Genomic DNA, 14,752 nt, shown 5'->3' with positions numbered 1-14,752 from the left:
GCGATTGCGAAAAGGGAGCTCGATTGGTGGAGTTCGTGGTCAATTTGGCTGAGAATGGATGATGTGTGCAATATTCTCAAGGCCGAGGGCTGAACGTTGTGGGGGTTGACGGGAGCTAAAATGAGTTGCAGAGTGGGACAAGCAGCAGCAACATCAGCGGCCTCGGGCTGGTCGAGTGCTCGCTCAAAACAAGACGGCGAGCTCGCTATCGAGAACGCGCACGGAGAAGCGCGACAGGACAGAAAGAGATGGGCACAAACGACGGCTGGAACAAAGGTGCGCTACGTCAATGGTGTAGGAACTACGAGTAGTCGGCGATAAGTGAGACGAGCGGAGCGGAAAGCGGCGAGACTTTTGCCGATGACAAGTGGTCCACTTGATGCGGCGGCCCGCTGTAAGCTTCAGTTGGCTGTCCCGCGCGCTGAAAATTGAGGTTCAGTACTGCACGTCCTGGGCCTCGGTCCCTTTGTGTGCTCGAACTTGGGACTCGCGGCGGCCGGAACTGCTCGAGACGGGCCACCAGGTCGATGCATCAGCCAGTCTGGATGTCGCCTTGTGAAATTGATGATTGGCAGAGAAGAAAAGTGCAAGATGCTCGAGGCGGGGACGGTGTGGCTGGTGGGACGCGGGCACGCTAAAGTAAGCTTATGGGCACGACGCCTGATTAAAGCTACATTCATCGACTCTTCGGGGTATCCGAAACATTTTCAGCCTCGCAGAACAAAACGCTCCTCGGGCGTCATTCATCCAATTATGAAAGATAGAAAATCCAAGTCGACGCCTTCCATGCATGTTCAAAACTTACCTCCCACACATATGGAAAAGCGCGCCGTTGCGGCATGTCACCGTCTTTTTCTGAACTCCTCTCCAAACGCCATTCTACTCGCCATTCTTTCAGGCAGTAGACGGGGTCGTGAAGCCAGCCTGATCTATAATGACCAACCCAGCAATACTTGCACTGCTCAAAGTCGCCAAAATACCCGTCAAAAGCGCGCTAATGGCCACTCTACTCACATCGCCACTTCGGGTGGGACTGAGCTGCGTCAACACGCCGATTTGGTTGCCGACGGAACCAATGTTGCCGAAACCACAAAGGGAGTATGTCGCGATAAGACGCGAACGCGTGCTGAGGTTGGCGAATTCCGCGCCAGTTGCAAGGTCCGAGTAGGCCACGTACTCATTCGCCACGATTTTGATGCCTATGAGCCTGGCTACTTTGAGAATGTCGTCACCGTCACGGTCTACGCCGAGAAGGAAAGCGACGGGGTAGAAGATATAGCCAAGGATCAGCTCAAGGGTGAGGTCATAGTCGCCGTGAAGATTGATGTCTGGAACAAATCAATACCTGCCTTTTCAGAATCATTTTGGAATACTTACAGCGCCCCCACCAAGTCAGGAGACCATCAATCAGCGCAATCAACGCAATGATGCAAAGGAGGTTGCACATAATCATTCCCGCAATCTTGAGACCCAGCCATGCGCCATTGGCAAATGCCTGCAGAGCATTTGCAGCCCTGTTCGTGTCGTCCTCTGGAACGACAACCCGGCCGTTTGTTAGCGTCTCCTCCTCTTCTGGCCACCGGAGCTTGCTCATCGCGATGGATGCGGGAATGCTCATGACGCAAGAGGAGACGAGGGCCTGCGGGTTGACTCCCATGGCAATGTACGAAACCAAGACGGATCCAGCGATGGTCGCGAACCCAGAGCACATGACCTGGTGAATTTCGGCCATTGTGAGATGAGCCACAAAGGGCTTGATCAGCATGGCTGATTCTCCCTGACCAATGAAGGGGGAAGCAGCAGCAACCACAGCCTCGGCGCCGGAAATGCGCATGCTCCAAAAGAAGAAGCTGGCAAACTTGCCGACGAGCCACTGGACGAGACCAATGTAGTAGAGGATTTGCACCAGGGACACGAAGAAGATGACTGCCGGAAGAGTCGTAATCAGGAACCAGCTGTAGGTGCTGACGACGTCGTCCGAAGTCAAAAACGCCGTTCCGTCGTCGGCAAAGCCGAGCAACTCTCTGGCCAGGGTAGAGATGAAGTTGAAAATGTCACTATCAAGGTCAGCGCGGGCTGGAAAGAGAGCTCCGTTGAGATAGACTCACTATCCAGCCGTGGTCCGCAAGACAAACAAAGCAATGATGAATTGCATGAGCATGCCCATGATGACCGTGTGCCATTTGATCAGTTTCCTGTTCCGGGACGTTGCCCAGAGGAGAAAGATGAAGACGACAAGGCCAAGCAAACTGATGCCGCGATTGTCAAGCGTGTTGTCTTGACTTGTTGGACTGGCAAACGTCCCAACCACGATGACGGCAATGGTCAGGAGGGCAAAGGCCGGCATTCTCAGTTTCTCCGGGATCAGCGCAGCAAAGCGGACCGCCGTATTTCCCCACACCCAGCGAGCGGGCCTTATGATGATGGAGATGGGGACATGGAGAAAGATGATCCGGAGCGTGATGGCGAGATAGAACAAGAATGGAATGATCCAATTCTTGTCATGGCGGTGCAGGATCAGGCTGGCAATCCACCATCTGGCACAAAAGTAGGACGTCAGTCTTGTTCGGGTGGCGGCGCTACCCTCCCGTGCTCAAGCTCGGCTCGGCTAAAGCTTTTCTCCTCCTCTCGAATCCGTCGAACCACCTGACAGATGGAGACATACCCGGTGAAGAAGAGCCAGATGAAGATGTGGACAAAGATCCTGTAGCGGTGGTAGAATCTGGAGACGTAGCCGCGCTGGTGCTCCTCGGACGGCACCGTGTTGACGGGACTGGTGCTCCCTCTCTCCGGATCAGAAATGTCCGTCACACCGTCCTTTTCGCCCATTTTGCCCGAGGGAAAGGCTGCGGCGTCCGGGACCAGGCTTTTCGTGTAAGCAATTCCCTCCTTGTCGGCGCCATGGCCGTGGTGGACGGGCGGGTGGTGATGCTCGCGCGACATGTCCAGCGACGGAGCCTGCGTGGCCTTGGGCTCGTCGTGGTGCTTCTCGGCGTCCATTGTGTCCTGGGAGGAGGAGAAGGAAGAGAATTGAGGGTGGCGGGCGAGGAAAGAAAAAAAATCAGACGCGTGCGCACCGACTACCGTACGTTAGTCTTGGTTTAAACCGAAGGGCGTGTCGTGTCGCGCGACCAGATGGAGCCAGCCGGGCCTGACATGGGCCGCCACCTGGATTTGTATCTCCTGCATCCCCAGAGATGCCCTTGGCAGCTTCCCATTGCAGTTACCGGCCGTGGTATCGTGTCGCTCATGTCCGCCGAATTGTTGGTGCAACATGTTCATGTTATCAGGCCTATCGCTGCACGCTGACCGCCAAGCGGCCCGGCAAACTCAGACGTCGCCTTCGACTTGATAACGGCTCTCCGGCCTCAACTCCCCTTCTGGCGCCATATCAAGTCCTCAGCTCCTTCTCCCCGCGCCTCAAACCTTGGCTCCAACCTAGACCCCAACCTTCGCCGTCCGCGGTCCTTCGAGAAGCTCGCCGTGCCGCATTCCTCGCCAGTCGGCTTCTCTGCAACGTTGCATCGACCACCAGCCAGCTCGCCACTCTCGCCGCCGTGATTGGCCATGGCCGGCAATCATCGCCCAGGGACAGCCTTACCCTCCACCTCCTTCAAGCCTCCATGAACAAGGCCTCCAACGCCCGTAAGGTCGCAGCCTCTGTGCTCGCGTGGCTCTGGCCCGGCCCTCGCCTGTCAACCTTCGTCCACAATCGTCCACTCTGGGGTAAAGCTGATCCATTGGCGGCTGCATCGCTGGTGCTCGATTCGGCAGTAACAATGTGGCAATGATACGAAGCGGCTGCTATCAATCAATCTCCATGTCGCTGAGGTGGTAATCCTCTCGGCCCTGGTGGCTGTCGGTCGGCGCCGTCGGACACGCCACGGGCCATTGTCCGCCTGCACTGACATGATAGCACCGTCGACCATGAGCGTGGCGTGAAGGTCCGCGGACGGTTGGACGTTTGAAACCTAATCGAAACGGAACCACCACGAGACAAAGCTCCAGCACGTGACATTGAATTGCACTACAAGTCCTACTCGGTACACAACAATTGTCCGAAACGACTCGGAAAATCCCAAAAGCTTCCATCATCTCGGCCAAAGGAGCGACAGACAGCTTGTGACGAAGAAAGCGACGGATAGAATCCGCGAAACGCCCATGTTCAACAGTTTCAACTTTAATCCGGCTCTCCCTCCACGTTTACATCACCTCCCAAACGGCATTGAGGCACGGCCCAATGGCAATTGGGCTGTTGCTGCTGCCCGTTCCATTGATTTCCTGCCTAGTTCCCTCCACAATGCCATGGGGGCAAAACTTGCTGGAGTTGGAGGAGCCTGTGGAGTTGGTGAAGTCGATAATGTCAGACACGTTCAGACTGGTACCGAATTTCGTTGTCCACAGCTCGCATCGGTTGCCTGCTGAGCTATTGCTGAAGCGGTACACAACGCAGTCTTGCCTCTGGTAGCAGGTATTGCAGCAGTTCACCCAGTCTCCGGTGTTTTCGGTGCTGTTTCCATACCACTTGCTCAGCTGATTCGCCTGATCTTCACTGAGGTATTGATAGCCAACATTGTTGACGTCATGCTCAAAGTCGAAGCAGCTGCTGACTGTCGGCCCGGCGACAGTGGTCGTCGTCGTGGCTTCAACTGTGGTCGTGGAAAAAACAACGTCGAGGCTGGTAAATGTCTGTGTCTTGTTCAGATCATCATTTAACATCCAGCTTTCGGAGTCTTCTCACATACCGTCGAAGGTCCAACCGTGACCAGAGTGCTGGTTATTTCGGTCGTGACTGAAGGTGTGATGCTGAAACAAGAACAAATACTCGACTTGATACCTGCAGTATCGGTGGCCTCAGCGACACCAAATCCTCCCCACATGGTCTCTGGCGCAGTGGTGATGTTAGATGCGAAAGTGTTTGGACCATTGTACGTGTAAGTCGTCGCATTCCCCGTAACTGTGACGGTTGTCACATAGCTCGAACTAATCGAAGTCAGAATTGGACGAATCTCAGAGTATTCCTGGGGCTTCTCACGTCGTGTCTAGCAACGTCAAGGTAGCTGTGGTGGTAGGAGGACTCGCAGTCGTCGAGTTGACCACAGTTGCCGTTGCTGTCGAATCCGAAATATTGAGCCACCCAGAGCAAAAGGCGGTAGCCTCGGGACCCAACGCAGAGAGCGAGCTGAACCACGCGTCATTGCACGTGGCCACAGACTTCGTGGCAAACGAAAGCGTTGAGGCCGTGAGCGTCCCCAAAGTTATCGAATCGGACGTTGTCAAAGTGGTTGTCGCATCAGTAGAAGTCGTCGAAAAGGAGACTTGTGGATGCGCTGCGGCCAGAGACACCAAGGAACTCGCGGCAAAAAAGAGAACGACGAAATCCGTGAGAGACTCCATGACGAGATGGTGTTTCTTACCGGCAGCTGCTGCAGTCAGTGGCGCTTGGCTTTGTCGACGCTGCTGCCCTCCAAATCAGCTTGAGCAGGACGACAGACCAGAAGAATAAATACTCCAAAGGAATCCAAGACGGCATCAAAAATTTGTTTGAATTGAGACATGCCGTCCAAAAACGATCTTACGACCGATGATTGGTGATACGGTTCCAATTGCCTCAAGCCGTACCATGATATTGTCCCGCTCACGATGGTACTTTGGTCAAAGAAGGATTCAATGAGGCTTTCGACAGATCAACTTTTACCCCCCTCTCCGTGACGTCCTCGCGGACTGTGATGGCAAGATGCCAAGGATCCTTTCAAACCCCCTTCCAACCGTCTCGTGTTCTCAGACCACCTATCTCGCGAACTTTTGAAAGCCACCCTTCGGAGCAGGGCCCCGAAGCATTCATTTTCTGCTCCACCAATACCGTGGCTTCTGGACCCAAGGATTCAGCAGTAGTGCAGATTGCCTTGCTTGTCCATTTCAGCGCTGATGGAAGCTGAGACAAACTATAGCGCCGCCTTCTAAGGACCTCGTTTGCACCCGAATTCGATGGAACGTGCGTGAGCAAGTGACACGGCGCGAGGCACGCGTGGAACCGGTCTTCCTACAGGACTCATCCTCGGCGACCCCGTCGCAGAGAAGCCAGTACATGGAGAAGGATCAGAATACTAGGAGCAACATGGTTGTGCGAGCGCTCTTTGTGGACAGGGGAGCCCGTGACTCTGGGGCGTTGGCCAAGACACAACCAGGTCGGTGGTATGGTTTTGTGTGACGGGAATGCTTGCACGATTGGATTCGATGCCATTCCGGAGAGCTTCGCTGGTGTGGGTAAGTTGCAAGATGTTTGGTCGAGGTCGTTGCCTTTCCGGCTCGCTAACGATCAATAGAATTCTCCTGCTCAAGCCTCTGGCTTTAGCTAGAGTAAATCTGGAATCAATGGTTCTTTGTCTCGAAAAGGCCTCCACGGTCCCATGGACCGGGCTAGCTTTTGCGTGCAAGGATGTCCGCTCGGTGGTGATGGACTAGACTATGCAGAGCACTTCAAAATTTGTGCCCTGTTTGAAAGGTCATCCTGCCAATTCCGTCAAGCGTCGAGGCAACAACCTGCGTTCTTGCGTAGTTCCACGACGCCGACGCGTTCTGCTCTGGTCGAAGCAGATGTTCAAATGACGAAGACAAGTCCCAAACTTGCGTTTTCGAGCCGAGGACTAATTGAATTTGAATCAGCTCTAAGCCTGGAGACCACTTCAACTTGCTGCCCAGCGCTGGGAAGGCTTGGAAAATTTCCGTCCCTGTGAACCCGCAGCATCGGGCGCTTCAGCAGTTCGAGCGTCTTCTTCCTTTATTGCACAAACCTCTCCTCTGGTAAGACGAGCAGGAACCGTCCATCTGCAGGCAATCTTCGCAATGAAAACTCCGAATTTGGCTGTGATGCCTAGCGACGGCACTATCGCAACCTCGCCCAGGTCGTACTTGCACCAAAACAAGAAGACCGAAGTTGTCCAGAAGATGCGGGGACAGACAACGTTCGTTCGCTGCTTTTTCCAAAGAGATGGGGAACACGCAGCACTTTTGTGTCATGGAGAACACGCTGGAATCCCTGTCACTGGAAAGCTGGTCTTGTGTCTTCTTCATTCAGACCCTTCCCGGGGAATCGCTTGAATCCCCCTCATCCCCACAAGGGCTCCAACTTTGCCCCAACTTCTTCGCCCCTGCCAAAATTTCAAATCGACGGCCCCCGAAACTCCACTTTTTGCGATCAGCATTGCAAAGTGGAATAGCGCAGTTATCGGTCACATTGACTTTGCCTCGTCTCTGCTTTCTTTTCCCCCTTTTCCCTCTCTTTTTCCCTGGTGCCGCAATCGGCCTGGTGGAGACACGGGGTGCAGCGGGAATACATGGTGCCAAGCGCTCTCGCCTACGGTATCCAAAAAACGCTGATCTCTGCGACTGGTATCAGCGGGAAACATGACACAAGCAGGACGCTCTGACGTTGTCGCTGGCGTTGATTGCGTGGACGTGGTTGGTTTTCGCTTAAAGATGGCCGTAAGGCTGGCCGTTCGCAGTCCGATCGGAGGCGGAAGCAGCCGCAAACTCGGAATTTCCGAGTGTTCCTGGCACATTTTCCTGCTCGAGGAGCTTCATTGGCGGATTGCCAAGGGCCTTATTTTGACCTCCTTACAGAGCCGCGTGGCAGTCGGGCAATGCACCATCCCTGCTTGTCAATAGAAGCAAGATCACACCTGAGGTAGGCAAAGCAAAGTTATCGCCAGAACATCCTGTAAATGTGTTTGGGCGTACTCCAGGCCGGAAATTGACTGCGCTATGACGACGTAACAAGAGGAAGTTGGCCAGGGGAGGTGCTTCTACAGTTTGCGGGGTGCCATGTGTCTCACGCACGTTGCGATGGACTTCCTGCATAGAACACATGGACCGGGCAATTTGCATCGGCGCGTTTGTCCAAGGGTCTAGACGCTCTCTGCCTGTCGCGCAGCGCGTTATTGTCTCCCTTGCAGTTGACAACGCCTATTTTTTCTATGGTCGAGAGCCATCTCACCGAATAGCAGAACATGGTTATTGTTCATCTTCGCAGCAAAAACCCTTGGAAAGCTTGTGGGAAATGTGCTAGGATCTTCCCCGCAGAAGAAGGGGAATCCAACTCCTACTCCGCGCGCGCGCAGCAATATTGAACCGCGCAGTCCAGACAAGATGCGACGTCAGATTTCGCCGCCGATGCGGATACTTTAAAGAAAGCCAAGCTTTTCCGACACACAGTCAGTGGAGAAGAGCACAGCCCGTTGAATGTCGCAAACTGCCAGTTCGGGCTGGTGAGCCGGTGACGAGCAGCACTGCACAGCAAAAGCAAAATCCCGAGCTCCGAATTTTGGTGGGTCCACACTCGCGCCTTTCCATCCAACGGCCAACCACTCCGCTGCCGCGCGCTCGCGCTGGACACCTCATGAACGCTTCGTGGACCATGACGACGCGTACTGCCCTCCCTTTGGCATTGTCGGGCCTCCTGGACTAATCAAAAAACACCTTGGTGTCGGCCATACTCGCGGGCGATCCTGGGGTTACGACAGCACCCTATCTGAGAAACTTGGTCCTAGGACGGCCTGTGCGATGATGGCGACGCTCTATATCAAAAAAGCCTTGGGGTCTGGTATACATAGTTGACCGATCCCCCTGTTTCCTTTGCCTTCTTCAGAACCAGTCAGTCCTTTCGTTTCGTCATCGTCTATACACTCTTTTTGGGTTTTCCGATTCTCCAAGATGAAAGCTGCGGCAGCTTTCGGTCTTGCCTCGACGCTGTTTTGCGGCGTGAGTGCAGCATCAAACTCGTCCAACGCGGCCATTCTGTCATCTGGACATGGTATGTGCCCTGGCCCTGAACTGGGAGTCGGCCGAGGTTGCACACTTTGCTTGATGGCTAATTGTTTTGACGAACAGTTCAGGATCTCGGCGACTTTGCTGAAGCTTATGCGAAAGCCAAAGCCTTTGTGTCTGGACTGACCAACGCGCAAAAGGTTTCCATAATTACCGGCAGCGATGTCGACTCGACCAATGGCTCCTCTTGGACAGCTCTTGCCAACAAGGATGGCTTTGCTGGAATCAACTACCAATACTACGTCTCTGGTTTCCCCATGGGCAATGCCTTGGCCATGACCTGGGACAAAGACTACTTTGAAGCCGAGGCCAAAGCTTCGGGTCGTGAGTTTTATCTCATGGGCTACAACCTGATCAACGGTCCCGAGGCTGGGCCTCTTGGTCGCACCCCGTGGGGCGGTCGCCAATCAGAAGCTTTCTCGCCTGACCCGTACCTTAGCGGCGTTGCCCTGGCCAAAACCATTGGTGGAATGAACTCAGCTGGCGTCGTTGCAGGCGGTAGGCACTTTCTGCTCAATGAGCAGGAGACGAACAGATCCACTGGCACGTCGGACTCGACGTCCTCGGTGTATTCGTCCAACGCTGATGATAAGGTATATCCTAGCCCCTTTGAGCTGACAGCAAGGAAACTGACCCACATAGACTATCCATGAACTCTACCTCTGGCCGTTCCAGGACGGTGTGAAGGCAGGCATGGCCGCTGTCATGTGCGCCATGTCCCGGGTGAACAACTCGCAGTCGTGCGAAAACAGCCACATTGTCTCTGAACTTCTCAAGGAGGAGCTTGGCTTCCCCGGCATGGTCTTCCCAGACGTAAACTCGCAATCGACCTCTTACGGCTCAGCTAACGCTGGCCTGGACTACGGATCAAGCTCTCTCTGGACGTCAACGATTTTGGAGGCTGGCATTAGCAACGGCTCCTTCACCCAGGCGCGTCTCGACGACATGGCCATCCGCAACGTCATTGGATACTACTATGTCGGACTGGACAACGGCAAGCAACCCTCTGAGGCCGGCTCGACCGACTACCGCGATGTCCGCTCCAACCACTCGGCTCTGATCCGCGAGGTCAGCGCCGCGTCTCTTGTCCTTCTGAAGAATAACGCCACAAACGGCGGCGGTCTTCCCTTGGATCGCCCCAAGTCCATCAGCGTGTTTGGTGCTCATGCTGGCCCTGCCATGGCCGGCCCCAACCAGGCATTCAGTGTCCAAGGGTCGAGCGGTCCTACGTACCAGGGCCACTTGGCATCGGGCAGCGGCAGCGGTCAACTCTCCTTCTCCTACCTCATTACTCCTTACCAGAGTCTCACGACGCGGGCTGCTGCCGATGGCAGCATGATTCGCTGGATCCTCAACGACACGTACACTTCTTCCTCTTCTTCTGGTATGGGCATGGGCTCGCCACCCACCACTGGAGGCACTGGGGGTCCCAGCGGATCCAGCAACTCTAGCTCCAGCAGCACGAGCAGCGGGTCCGGAGCCTCCAGGGGAGGTGGCGGAGGCGGCGGCAATGCGCTCTCCAACCTCGGCCAAGGCACAGCAGTTACGCCCTCCATCACCAATTATGCAGAGGACTCTGAAGTCTGCCTCGTCTTCCTGAACTCATTCTCCGGCGAGGGTGCTGACAGGGAAGAGCTGTACAACACCGACCAAGACACGCTCGTCCAGTCGGTCGCCTCCGAGTGCAACAACACTGTCGTTGTTATCAACACTGTCGGACCTCGCCTCGTTGACGCCTGGATTGAGCTTGAAAATGTGACGGCTGTGCTTTACGGCGGCATGCTGGGCCAGGAGAGCGGTAACGCCATTGCCGACGTCCTTTACGGCGACGTCAACCCTAGCGGCAAGCTGATCAGCACCCTTGCAAAGAACGAGAGCGACTACCCGGTCAAACTTTGCTACACGGCACAGTGCGACTTTGACGAGGGCGTCTACATTGACTACCGCCACTTTGACCGCTTCAACGTCACGCCGCGCTACCCCTTCGGCCACGGCCTTTCGTACACGACGTTTGAGTACGGTGATGTGACGGCCAAGAAGACGAACGAGACGGCACTGAGCGCGACGTACCCCAGCGGACCCATTGCTATTGGTGGCAAGGTCAGTATCTCATGCAGGCATCAAACAAATCTATGACTAACAAACAAATCCACAGACCGACCTTTTCGACACCGTCCTGACCATCACCACAACGCTGACCAACACCGGCTCGCGCTCCGGCGCCGAAGTCGCCCAGCTCTACGTCTCGTACCCGGCCGCCGCCAACCAGCCGGTGAGGCAGCTGCGCGGCTTCGAGAAGGTGCCTCTCGACAAGGGCGCCAAGAGCACCGTCACGTTCGAGGTGCGCCGCAAGGATATCAGCCACTGGGACACGGCGGCCAAGGAGTGGGCGCTGGCCAAGGGCACATACACGTTTTCCGTGGGTAGCAGCTCTAGAGATCTGAGGGGCAGTGTTGCCGTTGAGATTTAGGAGATTTGGTTATTTCTTGTCATTACATTTGATTGTTTAGACTGGGCGGCATTTATGATTTTGAACGGGCGAAAGCTTTGTTTGGGGCGGCGATACCAGATTTCGATTCACAAGTACCTACACGTCAAGGAAATTCTTTGTTTGTCATGACCGGAGTTTGCTCCACCCTTTGTCTACCTCCCTCATTATTGGCTTTGTTAGAAGAAATGTTTTCTCGCGGGGCGAGGTGACTGACAACTTGACTCTCCAAGTAAGGCCGCTTTACAGAAACATCCACAGGGGCGGAGAGGGGCCTCACGCCCAACGCAGCTCCTCTCCTTCCACCACAAGCCACGAAACAACCAAAATAAACACTCACCCAGCAGCAAACAAAAAGGACAAGACGCCCACCAACGCAAAAGGTATTCCATTGCCGAGGATTGAACTCAGGTCTCCAGACATTTACCGCCTACCGCTTCGGCGGCCAGCAGGATAGGCGACAAGCGCCATTTCTCCCCTGATAGTGCCAGCTTCCACGACCGGCTTTCGTAGTCTGTTGTGTTACCATTACACCACAATGGATTTTTGTTGATGGAAGGAAGGCGAATTGTGGAGACTTTAACTTGCAGAGGTTTGGTGGTTCTGGCGCCTGGTGGTTGGTGGGTGATGTCGTCTGCCTGTTTACCACTGCTACTACCACGGCGTGCACCATGTCGCCGCCACAGCACATTTCACCTGCACTTCCGACAAGAGTCAAAGTTTGGCCTCGAACGCGCTTTGCGCCACGGCTCCCTCAAGCACAATCCTGCTGCAGAGAACCCCGACTTTCGGTACTGGTTGGCTCCATGTCCAGGTGCATCTTGCGTACGAATTTCTTCCTTCCTTGCATCTCTGCTTGTTGGAAATCTTGCAAGGAAACCACCGTGGAACTCATGATCTGTCCGACGTGTCCTTCTTCAAAGCCTGCCAACATCACGCCGTCGCCACGGAAAACGCTACAACATCAGGAAGCGACGATGTCGCTCGGCCAGGAGGGAGCTCCGCGCCTCCCAGCGGTTCATCGCGTGGAGTTCCAGTCCCAGATCGATCTCAGATCCACGATCCCTCATCGCATTATACCCAACATTGTCATCGTTTACGACGAATAACATCTCCACTCTCCCAGGCAGTCTTACCATTTCACTCACCTGGAAATCAACAACAAGCAAGCAAGCTTACATATTCATTCCACCATCATCACCACCACTTCCACTTTAATTCTCATCCACCTTGTCAACACGACGCTCTTTGGTCGAGCCCTTTCATCTTCAGAACCACCAGGCTCGACGCACCTCCGCAATGGCAAGGCCACGCAGGCGGTGTTCTCAAGACCCCTGCGGTCCTTACTACCGTCGCACTCTTGTCTCGTCTGTGAGAAGCCGTCGCCGAGAGACCGCAACAGGGCAGCACGCTGGTTGCCACGTTTCCAGGTCTCGAGCGTCTCCTCCGGCTTTCACGCCTGGCGCACGAGAAATTGAGGCCGGCTTCGATGCGCACTCACTCACCTCTTTCCAACACCCGGCTTGTACAAGACCCAGACGGCCCGTCCGCACGGCACCCAGCCACTCAAACCCTCCTTTGAAAAAGACTCACGTCTTTCGATCTAGCAGTGGATCCAGCGAAAACCCTTCCAAGAAACCACTTCCAGGTTTGCTGCAGAGACTGCTTGATCTGTTGGATGGCAAGGCTCCTGCGGCCCAGGACAGGACTTCGGAGCTTCTGGCCTTGACGAATCCTTCTCGCCCGGAAAATCTCACCGTATTTCCAGCAGGCATTGGTGGCCAAAGACCTTACGATTTCGAGGATTCTCAGGATACCGCCGACGCGCCCAAATATAATCCACTTTACCCCAACTTACCGGCCGGTCATTCCGATGACTCGATCCCGATGCTGGGAGACAATCTGCGAGATCTCGCCACCCCTGATAGGCACCCTCGCTACAGCTCTTTCTTTCACCCTCGTTGCGGACGACTATTTCTCAACCTCGACGAAATAGGACAGAGAGACGGCCACGGAAATCGGATCTACCTTTATGAGTATATTCCAGCCGACAGACACGATGATGCTTACTGGACTGCTGGCCCAGAGGTAAACAGTGCTGGCTCTCCAGTGCCTGCTCCATATGGAACCCGAAGTCTTTCTCCCAAATGTGATCGATCTCCCAATTCTCCAGCAATTGATGATCGCCACGACACCCCTGTCTACGATTTGCCTTGGATTCGTTCCAGAAGAACTTCGCTGGACATTAAAACTTCTGGCAAGGCAGTCAAAGAGGCACAGGAAGTCAAAGATCCGCTCGAAAAAATTGGGCCAATGTACTTCCATGACCCGACAAACGTGTATTCCGTATTCCTTCGCTCTGTTCGACAACATGCGCGCCCTGTGCGAACGCGTAGACGAACAGCCTCAGAACCGGAGCCAGGCAGAGTCCCGTTCCCCGATTTCGACCCCATCTTGGTTCCACAAACCTCAAACGTCCCCGAATTTGTCTATCCCATGACGGGTCTTCCTACTCTTGGCTGGCAAGGTATCCCCCGAAGGCTTGGCAGTTTGGCGGACATACCAGAACGTGGCTAGCAACCACACAGAAACATTGGAAGCGAAGCTCGGCCTTGGACTCGGGTTGGAACAAGCAACAACTCGGCACCGGCTTGTAGCAGCCGACACGCTTCGAGTCCAAGTATCTCTACCCTTTACCCTCACAGTAGGGCGACCGTTTCTCCATTACCAGTGGGTCAGGGCATGACGCTCGGCCGAATGCAGCTCGAATCCTACCCTCGCGGGAATGAGCCCTCCAGTGTGGCACGATGGGTCCTGGGACATGGGGATGCAGGAGTTCCGGCAGCAGCGGCACCTCAAGTTCCCCGGGGGCTACAGGGGCAATTGACGCGCAGAATTGGACCGCCTGATCTTGCTCGACCAAGACCTCGTCTGGCCAACATTGTTGAACGCCCAGTTGAGATCGGCTGGGGTCGTGGGCAAATCCATCCGATAACTGTTCAGGCTAACATGGCTCAACTCCCACCTGTGATGATGCCCAGTTTTCAAACGCGTTACGATCCAGAAACGGGTCTGTTCACAAACACCCTTGTCGCTGTTGAAACTGATACTGGCTTCGGGCAACATCAAAACCAACCAGAAGCTGGTCCGTCCAATCTTGCTCCTGGACCAGCTGGGACTGACCACGGCGCTGCTCCGCAACAACACCAACAAACTGGTCGGGTCAACGTCGCTCCCCGTACTGCTACCACCGGCAACGGGCCTCAGGGTCAAAACCGCCCGGTAGCTGGTCCGTCTAACCAACCCTCTTTAATTAACCATAGGACCCCACAGCAATACAGCCCAAGAGCAGGGTCGACGTCTGAATTGATCGTTCATCCGCCTGTGGTTGGCAACAGGCGTCAAGACCGGTCTGGAGCGAGCTCGGGGCTTCACAGC

At 54.9% G+C, this 14,752-nt stretch overlaps 4 protein-coding genes and 1 non-coding gene across 5 annotated transcripts; 2 read left to right on the top strand and 3 right to left on the bottom strand.

Annotated features, from left to right (window-relative positions):
• Window positions 1-617: 617 nt before the first annotated feature.
• J3D65DRAFT_610936 (H+/nucleoside cotransporter-like protein) lies at window positions 618-3,472 on the bottom strand. The gene is made up of 4 exons (XM_066798850.1): window positions 2,666-3,472; window positions 2,109-2,537; window positions 1,378-2,057; window positions 618-1,328 (listed from the first exon to the last, which is right to left on the bottom strand). The coding sequence occupies exons 1-4, from the start codon at window positions 2,998-3,000 to the stop codon at window positions 895-897; spliced, it is 1,878 nt and encodes a 625-aa protein (XP_066660070.1). The 5' UTR covers window positions 3,001-3,472; the 3' UTR covers window positions 618-894.
• A 533-nt stretch (window positions 3,473-4,005) lies between these two features.
• Window positions 4,006-5,464, bottom strand: J3D65DRAFT_610931 (uncharacterized protein). Its single transcript, XM_066798849.1, has 3 exons — window positions 5,036-5,464; window positions 4,746-4,983; window positions 4,006-4,689 (listed from the first exon to the last, which is right to left on the bottom strand). Exons 1-3 carry the CDS (start codon window positions 5,395-5,397, stop codon window positions 4,204-4,206), a joined length of 1,086 nt encoding a protein of 361 aa, XP_066660069.1. The 5' UTR covers window positions 5,398-5,464; the 3' UTR covers window positions 4,006-4,203.
• A 3,248-nt stretch (window positions 5,465-8,712) lies between these two features.
• On the top strand, window positions 8,713-11,296 carry J3D65DRAFT_599447 (putative beta-glucosidase D; the record flags this gene model as incomplete). The annotated part of the gene is made up of 4 exons (XM_066797901.1): window positions 8,713-8,812; window positions 8,890-9,419; window positions 9,469-10,926; window positions 10,982-11,296. 4 exons carry the CDS (start codon window positions 8,713-8,715, stop codon window positions 11,294-11,296), a joined length of 2,403 nt encoding a protein of 800 aa, XP_066660068.1.
• A 404-nt stretch (window positions 11,297-11,700) lies between these two features.
• On the bottom strand, window positions 11,701-11,857 carry J3D65DRAFT_t7. The gene is made up of 2 exons: window positions 11,822-11,857; window positions 11,701-11,735 (listed from the first exon to the last, which is right to left on the bottom strand). It is a non-coding gene; the product is annotated as a tRNA-Arg (tRNA).
• Window positions 11,858-12,518: 661 nt separating this feature from the next.
• Window positions 12,519-14,038, top strand: J3D65DRAFT_38396 (uncharacterized protein). Its single transcript, XM_066795796.1, has one exon. The coding sequence runs from the start codon at window positions 12,614-12,616 to the stop codon at window positions 13,889-13,891; it is 1,278 nt and encodes a 425-aa protein (XP_066660067.1). The 5' UTR covers window positions 12,519-12,613; the 3' UTR covers window positions 13,892-14,038.
• The last annotated feature ends 714 nt before the right edge of the window (window positions 14,039-14,752 follow it).

The sequence above is a fragment of the Phyllosticta citribraziliensis genome, assembly GCF_038025025.1.
Source record: "Phyllosticta citribraziliensis strain CPC 17464 chromosome Unknown J3D65scaffold_1, whole genome shotgun sequence".
Classification (NCBI taxonomy): domain Eukaryota; kingdom Fungi; phylum Ascomycota; class Dothideomycetes; order Botryosphaeriales; family Phyllostictaceae; genus Phyllosticta; species Phyllosticta citribraziliensis.
Note: the sequence above shows the minus strand (reverse complement) of the source record. Positions and strands in the feature narration are given on the sequence as shown.